The 15,230-nt window shown below is 48.0% G+C and overlaps 1 protein-coding gene across 1 annotated transcript in view; it reads left to right on the top strand.

Moving 5' to 3' along the window:
- MADD (MAP kinase activating death domain) overlaps nucleotides 1-15,230 on the top strand; it is a 40,388-nt gene that overhangs the window by 6,608 nt on the left and 18,550 nt on the right. Inside the window, 19 exon segments of the mRNA XM_081798157.1 lie at nucleotides 75-300; nucleotides 984-1,064; nucleotides 2,835-3,013; nucleotides 3,307-3,542; nucleotides 3,758-3,914; nucleotides 4,827-4,930; nucleotides 5,021-5,211; nucleotides 5,589-5,842; nucleotides 6,089-6,228; nucleotides 7,003-7,104; nucleotides 8,386-8,445; nucleotides 8,786-8,888; nucleotides 9,250-9,436; nucleotides 9,533-9,683; nucleotides 10,202-10,408; nucleotides 12,154-12,207; nucleotides 13,183-13,283; nucleotides 13,805-13,888; nucleotides 14,232-14,390. Of these exon segments, the coding sequence (XP_081654283.1) occupies nucleotides 75-300; nucleotides 984-1,064; nucleotides 2,835-3,013; nucleotides 3,307-3,542; nucleotides 3,758-3,914; nucleotides 4,827-4,930; nucleotides 5,021-5,211; nucleotides 5,589-5,842; nucleotides 6,089-6,228; nucleotides 7,003-7,104; nucleotides 8,386-8,445; nucleotides 8,786-8,888; nucleotides 9,250-9,436; nucleotides 9,533-9,683; nucleotides 10,202-10,408; nucleotides 12,154-12,207; nucleotides 13,183-13,283; nucleotides 13,805-13,888; nucleotides 14,232-14,390 (2,776 nt within the window).

Raw genomic sequence — 15,230 nt, 5'->3', positions numbered from 1 at the left:
AAAAAGAAGAATATACATTGTTACCATTCTAAAATCTGAAAAATTGTGAATGCTGAAACACACCTACCCTCAAGAGTTTTGGAAAAGAGATTGTGGACCTGCATTTCCTTATCTGAAAAGATCCTGATTCTTTAAGTGATCAGAATAGGTTTAGTTTTTGTTTCTTACCCTCTTTTCTTTCCACAGCTGCTGTTGGCTCCAACTCCGTACATCATTGGGGTCCCTGCTAGCTTCTTCCTCTACAAACTGGACTTCCGAATGCCCGATGATGCCTGGCTGGTGGATCTGGACAGCAATAGAGTGAGGCTCTTGACTGAGGGACTGTAGAGTCTAGAATAGGATTTCTTTGTCTAGTGTTTTCTTTTTCTAGATTATTCCCAGGAAGGTCCTCAGTTAGGTGATTTCTCTTGTGTGACTCATTGAAACAATTTTTTTAAATGCTTAGCTTTTACTTTATTGGCTTAATAGTCCCTTGGTTAGGGCTCAAAGGAGGGTAAGATTCAGTTTTGCCAGAATGAAGTGCTGCCCTGCATCTATGAGCAGTAGGGCAGTCGTGATTGTGGGAACACTACACACAGTATAGCTCACCTGATGGTTTTCCTGGGGTGTGGTTTCTAGTAAGAAAGTGTCTTTCAGTGCAGACTTAAAATGTATATTAATATTCTGTGGCGTGAATACATTCAAACTTCAGCAGGAACCCTTATATGTGTTCATTCTAAAACTTTAAAAATACAAATAAGTGTAAAGAAATAAAACCACAGTCCTATCACGTAGAGATAGTCACCAGTAACATTGAGGTGTATTTCTTTTTAGGTGTAGTATGTGCATATTTTATACATACATGTATATACGTAATATATGTGCTCACATATAGGTGAAAATATTGCATATACAACTTAGTATTTTTGTTACTTACTCTATGTAAGAGTAACTCCTGAGCAATTAATTCTAAGCTCATGCCTTTTATCTTTTTCCTGGTGCAGGTGATTGCCCCCACCAATGCAGAAGTGCTCCCAACCCTGCCAGAACCGGAATCCTTAGAGCTGAAAAAGCATTTGAAGCAGGTGGGTGAAGAGTGACGAAAAGGAAGGGAGCAGTGGCTACTCTAGGTCGGCCATAGGCTGTAGCTGTCGTAAGAGCCACTTTCCTTTCAGACGTCAATGGAATAGATTTTCTTAGCTAAGAAGAGGTGTGTCCCATTTCTGGGTGTCAGGATGAATCTCAAAAAGGGCTTTTATTTACTTATTTTTTTTTAAGATTTATTTAGTTTTAAGAGAGCACGTGGGGAGAGGGAGGGGCACAGGGAGAGAATCTCAAGCAGGCTTCCCACTGAGCATGGAGCCCAACGCGGGGCTGGAGCCCACTACCTTGAGATCATGACCTGAGCCGAAACTAAGAGTCGGACATTCAACCGACCGAGCCACCCAGGCTCCCCTCATGTCTACCATTCTTTATGGCCTTAGAGCATTCTGTCAGTCTTGTAAGGAAGGAGCTAGTCATTTGGACAATCTGACTCCTTTTATATTTTCCTCTTGAATTGATCTCTAGGTCCCTGTAGAATGCTTTCTTCAAAAATTCCTCTCTTTGGGGCGCCTGGGTGGCTCAGTCGTTAAGCGTCTGCCTTCAGCTCAGGTCATGGTCCCAGGGTCCTGGGATCGAGCCCCGCATCGGGCTCCCTGCTCCGCGGGAAGCCTGCTTCTCCCTCTCCCACTCCCTCCGCTTGTGTTCCCTCTCTCGCTGTCTCTCTCTCTGTCAAATAAATACAATCTTTAAAAAAAAAAATTCCTCTCTTTGAGTAATCCTTTAAATACATTTTCATTGATTGATTTTCTTCCTCTTCTGCATGCTGAACACAGTACCTGAAGGTAAAATACGATAGGGTCCTATTCCTTCGCCCTTTTGTGTGTGTTATGTAGGACCACCAGTAGATGGCTCCGTATTTTTTTATAGGAATCCTTGTTCTCATCTGAAGGGTCTTCAGGAATCTCCGTGTTGTCTTTGTTGCTCAGCGGTACCTCTAGATCTCTGTTTGGGTTTAACTGGGCCATTCTGTAGCATCCCTCTCCCTCTCACTTGCTTCATCCCTGCTGATGTAATATGGTGTCTTGTTACTGCAGAGACTGGTGAGGATTGCAAGTTGAGAAAGTTCTCTGCCTGCCTTTTCTGTGTTTTCATTCTTGATGATTGCTTTCGTATGACTAATGAGATGGAGAGTTTGATATGTAGAATTGTACTTTACATGTTTATAGGAGTTAAGATGCCTGGGCTCATTAATCCTGTATTCTTACCTCTGCTACTTGAAGTGTGATTCATGGACCAGCAGCATTACCATTGCCTAAGGTTGTTAAAAGTGCAGGATCACCCCAGATATATTGAACCAGAATCTGCATTTTAACAACATTCCCAGGTGACTCCTCTGCTCATTAATATTTAAGAAGCACTGCTGGTCTAGACCAGTGGTTTTCAAACTGCCCCAAGGAGCCTCTGAGGGGCTGATTTAGGCTGGGAACACTGAACATGTGAGGTTCTGGGTTCCTTATGTCCTTCAGAGAAGCTTTACTTTTAAGTGTTTCAGTTGTTTATATTTTCATATAGATTTCAACTGAAACAACATTTCATGGCTAAAATAAATTTGAAAACTATTGCCCTGGGCTCCAGACTTGATCAAGTTGCCTTGAGCTAGGTTGGCTTAAACTGAAAGGCTATATAATTCAGATTATCTTCCAAAGGTTAAAGTATTTGGATTCTTATGTCAAAGGCTCTTTCCTAGGAGATGAGATTGACCAGCTGCCCAGGAATCTGCATTCCATAGGGGATTTCTTGTTGTTCCACAGGCCCTTGCCAGCATGAGTCTCAACACCCAGCCCATCCTCAATCTGGAGAAATTCCATGAAGGCCAGGAGATCCCCCTTCTCTTGGGAAGACCTTCTAACGACCTGCAGTCCACACCTTCCACTGAATTCAACCCACTCATCTATGGCAATGATGTGGATTCTGTGGATGTTGCAACCAGGTACGACCACCATGACTGGATAATCACGAGCTCTTAAACTGGGTTCTGCTCTCTCAGTAGTTGCATTTGCCACCTTGGTAAAAGCAAAGAGAAGAACTAGTTCCTCATACTCTCAGGCCTTTTAGACCTCGAGTGAAGAAAGAGATTGATGATTGTGTAAGATTCCTCTCCCTTGGATGTTGGAAGCCTCTGAAGTGATGGCTTGGGGAGGTGGTCTGAGACCTTGGATTGCAGCCGTCCTTACAGTGCAGGGTGTGGGACTCGGATTATCTCACCATCCCCTTTGTCCCCAGAGTGGCCATGGTCCGTTTCTTCAACTCCCCCAACGTGCTGCAGGGCTTTCAGATGCACACACGTACCCTGCGTCTCTTCCCTCGGCCTGTGGTAGCTTTTCAAGCTGGCTCCTTTCTAGCCTCACGTCCCCGGCAGACTCCTTTTGCTGAGAAGCTGGCCAGGACTCAGGCTGTGGAGTACTTTGGAGAATGGATCCTTAACCCCACCAACTATGCCTTCCAGCGAATTCACAACAGTGAGTGCACCTGCCCTCTGCTCTGCCCTGCCCTCTGCCCTGCCCCACCTTCTGCCTTTGTCCCCTGATGGCTCTTCCCTTTGCCTTTGCCTTTTCTCATCTTTGACCTGCCCCTTCCATTCCTATTTCGCTTTAGACTTTTTCCTATCTTTCTTTTATGTTCCGCTTGTTTTTTTTCTCCTTGTTGCTAACTGTTCTTTCTTCTCTTTGGGTAGACATGTTTGATCCAGCCCTGATTGGTGACAAGCCAAAGTGGTATGCTCATCAGCTGCAGCCTATCCATTATCGAGTCTACGATAGCAATTCCCAGCTGGCTGAGGCACTGAGTGTGCCCCCAGAGCACGACTCTGACTCGCACCCCACTGATGACAGGTGAGCAGCAAAACCGCTTTTTAAGGTAAAAAGGCTGTCACTAGCCCTTACTGAGCACAGTGGCGAAGTCTCATAGGACTTAGACGTTAGTTAGTCTTTGAAGCCTTGGTTATATTTTGGTTGATTGTTTTGTGTTAGCTTACTTATTTTATCTTGTTCCCTGGCCTTGATTAAAGAGTGCACCTCTTTTTTTTTTTTTTAAGTTTTTTTTAAAGACTTCTTTATTTGAGAGAGAGAGAGAGAAAGAGCACACGGAGGAGCGGAGGGAGAGGGAGAGAAGCAGACTCTGCTGAGCGCAGAGCCCGACGTGGGGCTCGATCCCCCAACCCTGAAATCATGACCTGAGTCAAAATCAGGAGTCGGATACTTAACTGACTGAGCCACCCAGGCGCTCCCCCCTTTTTTTTAAGTTTTTAATTTTAGTTCCAGTGTAGTTAGCATACAGCGTTATATTAGTCTCAGGCGTACAATACAGTGATTTAGCAATTCTACACATTAGTCAGTGTTTATCGTGATAAACGTACTCTTTAATCCCCATTACCTATTTCACTCCCCACCCTCCTCCTCTCTGGTAGCCATCAGCTTGTTCTGTATTGTTAAGAGTTTCTTTCTTGGTTTGTCTTTTTTTTTTTTTTTCCTTTGTTCAGTTGTTTTGTTTCTTAAATTCTGCATATGGGTGAAATCATATGGTATTTATCTTTCCCTGACCTATTTCACTTAGTATTATACTCTGGCTCCAACCACGTTGTTGCAGATGGCGAGATTTCATTCTTTTTTATGGCTGAGTAATATTCCTGTGTGTGTGTGTGTATGAGAGTCCTTCCTTTTTTATTTTTCCTACTGCCGATCGCTATTCCTTTCCCTGCCCCTTTCTTCCGTTCTATTTTTATTTTTGTGCTCTTCGCTCTGCAGCGGCAGTGACAGTATGGATTATGATGACTCAAGCTCTTCTTACTCCTCTCTTGGCGACTTTGTCAGTGAAATGATGAAATGTGGCATCGATGGTGACACCCCCAGTAAGTGTACTTGGGGGGATTGGCCACTCTGGGCAGGGTTTGGGGCTCTGGGGCTGTGTGGTCTGTACCTGCCACCTGGGGTTTTGGCAGGTGTGGATCCACTGACACACGCAGCCCTGGGGGATGCCAGTGAGGTGGAGATTGATGAGCTGCAGAGCCAGAAGGACTCAGAGGAGCTGGGCCCAGACAGCGAACACCCTCGGGAGAGCCCGCCTCTGCGCTCCAGCTCCAGTGCCACCACCGGCAGTGGCCCCAACATGGTCATCCATGGAGCTGCTTCTGTACGTGAGGGCTTGGAAGGATGGACAAGGGTGGGATGTGGGCCACGCTTCCCTTAGAAAGTCGAGGCTGAAGCTGTTAATCTGCCTCTTCACATTCTTCCTGTCTTCGTCGCCGTAGGTCTCCCAGCTTAGAGCCTAGGGGACACAGTTTTGACCCCAGAAGGAACTCATCGGGCTTTGTTCAGGGCTTAGCTAAGATCCCCCTTGCGTAGTTGGTGGGCACAGAGAACAGGGGTGTCACAGAGATCTTTTCTCCCACATTCCCTTGGGATAGGAGATGGGAACTTGATAGGCCTGGCTTGGCCCTGCTAAACTGAGAATACAGGAAAGTATCACTGGGCACCAGGTGACCAGTTTTTATTTAATGTGGCCTTTAGGAACCTGCCGACTCAACAGGGGTGGACGATAAGGCAGCAGGAGGTGTCTCCAAGCCCCTCCCTACCGTGCCTCCCAGCACTGGCAAATCGAACGCAGACAGGCGCCAGACAGAAATTGGAGAGGGGTCAGTGTGCCGGCGAACCTATGACAATCCATACTTCGAGCCCCAGTATGGCCTTCCCCCTGAGGAAGATGATGATGAACAGGGGGAAAGTTACACTCCCCGATTCAGCCAACATGTCAATGGCAGTCGGTGAGAGCCTGGGGACTCCTTCTAGATGGGTGACTCAAGGACCTCACTACAGTGGACCCTGGGTGAGGGTTAATCAGAAAGTTGGAGATGTCCGAATGCTCTGGTGGCCCGCCATCCCAAGGTGGTGCTTTGATCTAGACATAGAAGTTGCGGGAAGGGAGCTGCGACGGCAGTGTAGCCTCAGGCCCACACTCCCAAGACTAGGTACCCCTGCCTGGGGCTCATAGGTGCCACTGTGCATTCAAGGGCTCAAAAGCTGCTGCGGCCCAACAGCTTGAAACTGGCAAGCGACTCAGACGCAGAGTCAGACTCTCGAGCGAGCTCACCCACCTCCACCGTCTCCAACAACAGCACCGAGGGCTTCGGGGGCATCATGTCTTTTGCCAGTAAGTGCCTTTAGCTCTCCTGCCTCTGTCGCATTTTCTCTGCAGTAGGGCCTGGCCACGGTGGATGCTGCTTAGAACTTGAGATGTAGGGCTGGATTGGTGTTATCGAGCCCCAATCCAGGTTGTTTGGGTGACAGTGAATAAAGTATTTTCATGGGTAAAGGACAGGCACAGATTAGTCTCTATCTTTATCCCCAGAGGTTTCAGTCTATCTCAGGTAAGCTAGCTGGTCAACTGAGAAAGAGTCATTGTATTGAACGTCATATGTTTTGTGGAAATAAAGTGGTCAAATTTGATTTGGGTTCTGTATCTAATACCTTCTTTGCCTGGTGAAGGACTTTTTCGTGAACACACTTTGAAATCTACATGAGGTTGACTTTTGTGCCTAGAGAATATTTCCAGAAAGGAGGGGTGGTGTCAGTCAAAGATTGAGGACAGACCAGGGACCAGATAATTATGATTGTGAGTTTTTTCAGAAGCCAGGTAGGGACAGCACCAACTTCTGACCAAAAGTGCATTAACTGTCAGCTTTCCTGCTGAGTTAGCAGTTGATGAGAGACTCGGCTATTACCAGGGGAGGTGGTCAGAGAAAGTTGTTACTGGGTTTTGAGCCATCCTGGCAGTTGCCCTAAATTATAGACTTGGTCCTTTCTATGGTAGATCAGAGGTACTGGGATTATGTTTGAAAAGGAGGAAGATGGAAATGATGGTACAGTCATCAGCTTTGATTCCTTATGCTCCTAACTGCTCGCTCTCCCACCCTCCCCTTGACAGGCAGCCTATATCGGAACCACAGTACAAGCTTCAGTCTTTCAAACCTCACACTGCCCACCAAAAGTGCCCGAGAGAAGACCACACCCTTCCCCAGTCTGAAAGGTAACTACAGCCCTCCTTCCGCCGAACCAGGATTCTCCGGGAGCTATTTCAGGCCTCTGGGTGCTTCTCAGGAGCCCTGTTGTGATGACTCATTTGATCTGGCTGTGGCCCCTCATACCGCTTCTCATGGCTTTCATTGCACATGATGGGCTCTGACTGGTTTTCAGATGGAAACGATCTTCGTAGCTGAAGGGAAGGCCCTGTTATGTCATTTAGGATAAGAGCAACTGTGAGATTACTGCTGCTTCTGGGGGGATCATAATTAACACAGGGATCATCAGCTGCCACCAGTCATCTGCTGGGTTCCTACTGCATGAACAGAAGAGGAACTCCATCCCAGGGAGCTGGCCTGCTGGGGGTGGTTGCGAGAGCCTGGCGGTGTTCATAGAGCCAAGAAGCCTCTTACTTTGGCTTCATGTTGATGGGCCCTGTGGGTGGGCCAGGTAGTATTTGGTTGGCTTCTAAGAGCAGTTAAGACCTTATTTGATTTTCATTTGTGATCTCGGAGCGTCTGAAGGTCTCTTCAGAATTTATTCTATTGACGTTTGTTTTCTCTAGCTATTGTGCTGAAATATTTAATTACAGTAGAAAGCATAGTGAGAAGCAGCTCTGTATATATTTTAACTGACTTCTCTTCTCAGTGCTTAAAAACTTCAGGAATCAAAGGAGTGTTCTCTGGTGGGGATGGGAACATAGGGTAGGTAGGCAGAGGGACATAATAGCTAGAGGTGTAGGGCGCAAATTCACACACGACTCAGTAGCTTAGGGGTGGAAAAGTGTTAGCGTCCCTGGCTTTGATGCAGTTGGGGAGGAAAGCAGTTGAAATGCCTTCATCGCATGCTGATGCTTCACTTCATTTATTGTCCTTCTTGCTCCCATCTGCCTCCCATCCTCACACCCCCGCCCCACTTCCCATGACAGCATCTGCAAGATGGGTCTCCTCTCCCTGCATACCTGGCAGGCCCTCTGGACCCCTGTGCTAGATGTCTCATGAAAACCAGCAGTCCCTCTTTCATGCATGTGCCTGTGTAGTACCTGAAGGTCCCTCATGTCATTTACCCTGCCCCTGGCTTTTAGAGACCATAGTCTTAAGGATGGTCTTTCCTAGAGCCTTGGTGGTTTCCTGATCTCTTGGCTTCCAGCTCTGAGGTGCCTGAGAACTAAGGTCATGTGCACTAAGCTTTGGGAGAATCCTCAGATTGTCTGACTTACAGCTCCGTTGAGGGGAACAGGGGTTGTGGTATCATGCTGCACCTACTAATTGTGTATTTTGTGTCCCAGTATTTGGGCTAAATACTCTAATGGAGATTGTTACTGAAGCCGGCCCCGGGAGTGGTGAAGGTGGGTCTTACCCGTGAGCTGTGCATGATCTTTTTTTCCTAGCATCTTCTGTGCCTGCCTGAGGGCCGTCCTCCTCATGGGGCAAGCAGTATCACATGAGTGACCTGCCTTGCCCCGTCCCCCGTGACGCCCGTGCTTGCCCATGGGCGTGCTGCTGGTGCATGTGGAGTGGCCTGAGTCTCCATCCCCACCTCCTCCACGTTGCCATGGCTGGTTTCTACCTATGTGTGATACCCCGGGGCCACCCTCACCCAGCCCTTCTGCGGAATGGGTGTGGAACGTGGCTCCCCAGGGCGGTGCTGACACAGGGCTACTCTCATTCCTACCTTCCTGGCTATAGGAAACAGGAGGGCCTTAGTGGACCAGAAGTCGTCTGTTATTAAACACAGCCCAACAGTGAAAAGAGAGCCTCCATCACCTCAGGGTCGATCCAGCAATTCTAGGTAACAAATGGCTGGGCTATTTTGGAAGTTCTGTGCTAGAGGTTGCGATTCCTGTACCACTTCAGGGATGCTCAGGAGTGGGAGAGCACCTCTCAGTTGGGTAGATGAAATCAGTTCTTGCGCGCACTGCCCATTCTGACTGAATCCCCACGTGACGGTAGTAGCCCACGCCAGCGAGGAGAATGAAACCACAGTGCTGGGTACGCGGGGTGGGGGTGTGGGCAGGGGGTGCAGGGAACTTGGACGCCTAGAGACATGGCTTTGTGTTTCGCCCCTGGAGGCAAGCATCTAGTCTGGTGAAGTAGGGGGAGTGCTCTGCACAGAAGCTGATGACCACAGAAGTGGTGTGTGGACCCCATAGTGAGAACCAGCAGTTCCTGAAGGAGGTGGTCCACAGCGTGCTGGATGGCCAGGGCGTTGGCTGGCTCAACATGAAGAAGGTGCGTCGGCTACTGGAGAGTGAGCAACTGCGAGTCTTTGTCCTGAGCAAGCTGAACCGCACAGTGCAGTCAGAGGATGATGCCCGGCAGGATGCCATCCCCGACGTGGTCAGTGTCTGGGGTGGGGAGCTGGAATCAGCTGGAAGAGGGACCTGGACACCAAAGGCAGTTTTGCCAACTCTCACCCCTGGCTTGTTGTTGCAGGAGATCAGTCGAAAGGTGTACAAGGGAATGTTAGACCTGCTCAAGTGCACGGTACTCAGCCTGGAGCAGTCCTATGCCCACGCAGGTCTGGGTGGCATGGCCAGCATCTTTGGGCTTCTGGAGATTGCCCAGACCCACTACTATAGTAAAGGTAGGATCACACTGGCTGGGCCAGCGCCGTCCACAACTCTCTCACTGATCTCCAACGAAAGGGAACTTGTTCTTTTTTTTTTTTTTTTAAGATTTTTGTTTATTTATTTTGTCAGAGAGAGAGAGCACAGTAGGGGGAGTGGCAGGCATAGGGAGAATGCAGATTCCCCGCTGAGCAGGGAACCCGATGTGGGACTCGATCCCAGGACGCTGGAATCATGACCTGAGCCGAAGGCAGACGCTTAACGACTGAGCCACCCAGGTGCCCCTAGGGAACTTGTTCTTTTACAAGTTTCCCGGGGCCAGGCTGCTTCCCATCAGGCTTCGGGATTTTATTTTTTAATGCACGTTTGTCCGTACTGGGTATTTTTCTGTCACAAAAAAGATATCCGCTTTTCTTTCCTTGCACTTCTTCCATTCTCCATCCTCCTGCAGCCTTGCTTCTCTCGCCTCACTCCCATAGCTCGATTCCCACCTACTGTCTCTTTTGACCTCTTTCTCTATTCGATCTTTTCCTAGAACCAGACAAGCGGAAGAGAAGTCCAACAGAGAGTGTAAATACCCCAGTTGGCAAGGATCCTGGCCTGGCTGGGCGGGGGGACCCAAAGGCTACGGCACAGCTGAGAGTTCCGCAGCTGGGACCTCGGGCGCCAAGTGCTGCAGGAAAGGGTCCTAAAGAACTGGACACCAGAAGTTTAAAGGAAGAGAACTTTGTAGCATCTGTTGGTATGTATCACTGTGTTTTGTGTGGTGGAGAGAGGGTTCTGGCTTCTTAAATACCTCTCCCTCCTTTCAATTCATCCAGAATCCTGCCTTTCTTTTCCCCCATGCTTTGCTTTCTAGAGAGGGAGATAGGTCTGCGTCCATTTCTGATGGTATTTCTTTGTACTTTTTTATCCCTTATGCTTTCTTTATAGGCACCCCCACCTACATCTTAGAGGAAGAAGGGAAGTTTTGCTTAGAAGGCTCAGTGAGGTTTAGTGCAGGGAGTCTGAGTTCTATTCCTGGTCCCTCTTTTTATTTACATCTGAATTTCTTCACACAGTGGAGAGCCATGTGAGCTCCTGGAAGCTGTAAGAAAGTTTATAGATGCATCTTTGGTCTATAAAATTATGATCGTCTGGGCCGGTTTACCCCCATCCAACCCTGACACTACCCTCAAATTTGCTTCTCTGGGGGGTGTCCAGCAACCTCATTTCCCTGGGCCCTAGGCCTCAAGGTATAGATTTCTGAATCAGCTTTTTTTTAAACCTTTCCTTACTGGACTTGATTAAGAGCTTGTTTACGTTGAATGTTTCTCCATTCCCCCTAAGGCAGTGCCTTAGTGAGCTCTCTGGGTGACACCTCCACTTGACCCCCTCTGTACTTGACCTTGGGTCATCTAGGTTGTGCCTTTCTTTGTCTGGTTCTGTTTCCGTGGGCATTATGCTTCTAATGGATGCTTCTTTGCCACACCATTAGCAGTTGTCTTGTGCTCCCATAAATGGCGATGAGGCACCAGTCCTTCGTTGGGGAGCTCCCCTTCTCTAGCCAGCAGAACAGTGTCCTAGAGGCGGTCAACCCTGCCTTTCTCCTGCCTGATGTGATGTTCTAGAAAAAGTACCCACCCGCAAGTCTGAAGGCCTGGAGTTTTCGTCCTGTATCTGCTTCCAGCTAGGAATGAGACTTTGGGCAAAGCACTTCCTCTCTCAGGGTCTCTGTCTCCTCATCTGGGAAACAAGGAGATCGGATTAAGTAGATACTCAAGTTCTTCCAGGAAAAGAATGCTATCATCGGTATTCTCTTTTCTTTACCCCAACAAATATGCTATTCTTGACCATTTCGTGTTCTCTGTCACCTTTACCGGAAGCATTTTTCCTGATGACTGGCTAAGAATGGGTCACTTGGCAGGGAAGACTGATTTTGGGGGTGAATTGGATTTTTTGGTAGTGGCAAGGAGGGATGCTAACTGCCTGCCTGAGTGGCCTCTGTCCAGTCCAGCAAATCAAACAGATTGGTGCTCACGCTTCCGAACCCCTTTGGCTGGTTGAGGTGATCATCTGTCTTCTCTGGAATCTTTAAAAATTGTTGTTGCCCAGCTCATTTAGCAGAGAGAGCGTGGCGTGGTGGAAGTTTAAACTGGTCCTGAGTTACATGATCTCGAGCAAAGTGCTCCATCCTTGTTAGGATCAGTTTCCTCAGGCCAAAATGGAGGAGTTTGAGCGAAGGCAGCTCCATCTCTCATGTTCCGCAGGGTTTTTACTACCACTTTCAGGCTCGGGTTAGGAATTTAGAGTCTTTAGTCTGTGAGTGGGGGAGGGGGGCTTTAGCTCTCTTGATTGTTAACCCCCCAAAATGAAGATCTCTTTATCTCTTGATTTGTAATCCTGTGCCTGAGACTGAATCAGCTTGGGTGGGTGGGTTTCCATTCTGTCTGACCAGCCTCTGACTCTGTCTGTCTTTCTCTCCTGCTTACATTGCATCTGGGGTAGAATTGTGGAACAAGCACCAGGAAGTGAAAAAGCAAAAAGCTTTGGAAAAACAGAGTAAGGAACAAATGCCCCTTCCTGTTCCCAAATCTCCCATACCTGCCAACTCCCCAGGCCCAGTTGGGGCAGGCTCCCTTTGTCAGCCCCACCCCAAATTTGCTCTTGGGAGGTATTTGGAATAAAAGCAGGTAGGTGGTATGTGACTCACAGGTATGTGACTTGTAGGCTGCTTCTTTCCCCCTCTCCTCCTAGCAATCAGGCGGTAATCAGGGCGTCTACTGAGTAAAGTCCCTTAGAACATGGTTCCCTATTGCTCCAGAGTTGGTGGGGAGAATGTTTGCCTATTTCAGTGCCCCTCATTGGCTGGTATCTCCCTCACCCGTTAGAAGGCCTGTGGGCACAGTTGGCAGAGATGGTTGCTGTCCCTCCATGTTGAGTCTGTAGCTCCCCAGCTCTCTCTGGTGGCTTGCCTAGGCACGCTTTCTTGCTTTCTGTCATTCTGTCCTTCTGCCATACCATTGTGGGTGGGTGGGGAAAAAACGAGGGTGGTTTTTATCTCAAATGTAGAAAGGTGTAGGGTTGGGGTAGTCGGTGTCCACAGAAACAGCTGGTGTTTCTGTATCTCGTTGGGCCTGTCCTTTTCTAGCCCCTTTAGACACATTTGTTGGGGAATCACTGAGTGACCTGGGGACCCTCAATTGGTTTCACACTCCAGGGAAGCTCCAACTCTGAGTATAGGGGAATGTAGTTTAGACATTTGTTTGTGGAGCTTTCTGTCTTAGAATGATTTGCTGAGAAATTTCTCAGGTTGTGAGAGAAGGCTGCAGAACCCCTTGAGACCAGGTTTAATTTGTCCTACTTGGGTCTTAAGGCATGTGGGGACTTCTTCCGGTGGCCTGATGTGGAGGCAGTCCCTGGAAAGGTGACTGGGGCTTGCTGAGGTCTGGGACCTGGCTGTGTGCTGTCCCACTCCCCTCACCAGCCTGCCCCTGGCCTTTGTGTATGGAGTGACAGAGGTTTTCCCCTACCCAGGGCCCGAAGTAATCAAACCTGTCTTTGACCTCCGTGAGACAGACGAGAAAAAGTCCCAGATCAGCGCGGACAGTGGCGTGAGCCTGACATCTGGTTCCCAGGTTTGTGACAACTTTGTTGTGAATTACAGCGTCAAAACAACATGCATGCCCAGTGATGAGAGAATGATGAAATAAGTGTAATATATCTACATAATATGATACTAGAATCTACTGAAGACTGTGTTTTCAAAAATTTAGTGACATGGGAAGATGTTTTACAAAGCTACATGCAGTATGATTCTCATTTTATTTTTAAAATGTATGTAGAAAAGACTGAAAGGAAGTATACTAAAACCTTAACAGTGATTAATGTTAGTGGTAGGTTTATGGCTTATTTTTGTTTCCGTATTCTTTCATGTATTTTCTATAGTGAGCATGTATTTCTTTAATGTTTATTGTTTTTTGTCATGCGAGTCATGTATATCTTATATTCAGGAAAAAAATAAACTTCTCATGACCTGTTTAGGGATGATAATAGTAGGTTGGGGTTGAGAAAAAGGAAGAAGATACAGTATTTCTTAGGGAAATGAGAGTAGATGGGACACCGCCTCTAATGTGTCTGAGTTCCCATGTCGTTTCAGAGGACTGATCCAGACTCTGTCATTGGTGTGAGTCCAGCTGTTATGATCCGAAGCTCAAGTCAGGACTCTGAAGTTAGCACCGTGGTAGGGGAACACCACACTGGCATCTTGGGGGGTGGGGGTGTGAGTGCCCCTTTGGAAAAGGGGGCTGCTTTCTCCTTTGGAGGCTCTTAGTCTCGTGTCAGCTTGGTTCTCACGGTGGAGATGCTCACCTGGCGTAGGTCTGTGTGCGTGGGATCAGACCCTGAGATTTCACCCAGGGCTTCTCAACTTGTAAAGAAGGTACTTCCAGAGGCTACCTGACGCACCTTTGACGTTCAGTGCCCTTTTTTTTTTTTTTTAATGGCAGTAGAGAGTTCTAACAGCTGGGCATTTCTGCGAACCCTTCGCTGGGGACTATCCCTTCCTACCTTTCTTTCCTTGCCAGGTGAGTAATAGCTCTGGAGAGACCCTTGGAGCAGACAGTGACCTGAGCAGCAATGCAGGTGATGGGCCAGGTGGTGAGGGCAGCGCCCACTTGGCAAGCTCTCGGGGCACCTTGTCCGATAGTGAGATTGAGACCAACTCTGCTACCAGCACCATTTTTGTAAGTTTGGTTTACTAACAAAAGGAGATCATTTCTCTCATGAGAGGGGAGTGGGTTAGAAAAGAATGAAACATTAGGGACAATTAGAAGGAAAAGAGGAAGTAAGGAGTGGATTATCCCCATATATTTGGCTTCAAAGAAAAATGTTTTCTAAGGCTTTTTTTAGAGTTATTTTACTCCATGATCTGGGGCTTTTAGGACCCTCTCCTGAATCACTGATGAGTCAGGCTACCCGCCCAGTCAGATCAGGGCTTCAAATCCTGGGTAGCAGTTATCCCTATATTTACAGTAGACAAGGTGATAGGTGTCCTTGGGGCAATGCCAGGACAACAGCGACTCTCCTTTCGTGTCAGTCTGCCTCTTGCTGGGGGATAGTTTGGTTTTATTCCAGCCACTTCCGGTGCTATATTTATATAGCACTTTTTTTGTTTTAGACATTTGTTTGACAGAGGGAGAGAGAGAGAGAGAGAACACAAGCCAAGGGAGAGGGAGAAGCAGACTCCCCTCTGAGCTGGGAGCTGGACGCGGGGCTCCATCCCAGGACCCTGGGATCATGACCTGAGCCGAAGGCAGACGCTTAACCGACTGAGCCACCCAGGCGCCCCTATTTATATAGCACTTTAAAATAGCATTTTATTGGGAGCCTGGGTGGCTCAGTCGTTAGGCGTCTGCCTTCGGCTCAGGTCATGGTCCCAGGGTCCTGGGATCGAGCCCCGTATCGGGCTCCCTGCTCCGCGGGAAGCCTACTTCTCCCTCTCCCACTCCCCCTGCTTGTGTTTCCTCTCTCGCTGTGGCTCTCTCTCTGTCAAATAAATAAATAAAATCTTAAAAAAAAAAAAA

This window comes from Leptonychotes weddellii, chromosome 11 (assembly GCF_054177405.1).
Source record: "Leptonychotes weddellii isolate Sample4059 chromosome 11, ASM5417740v2, whole genome shotgun sequence".
Taxonomy (NCBI): domain Eukaryota; kingdom Metazoa; phylum Chordata; class Mammalia; order Carnivora; family Phocidae; genus Leptonychotes; species Leptonychotes weddellii.
Note: the sequence above shows the minus strand (reverse complement) of the source record. Positions and strands in the feature narration are given on the sequence as shown.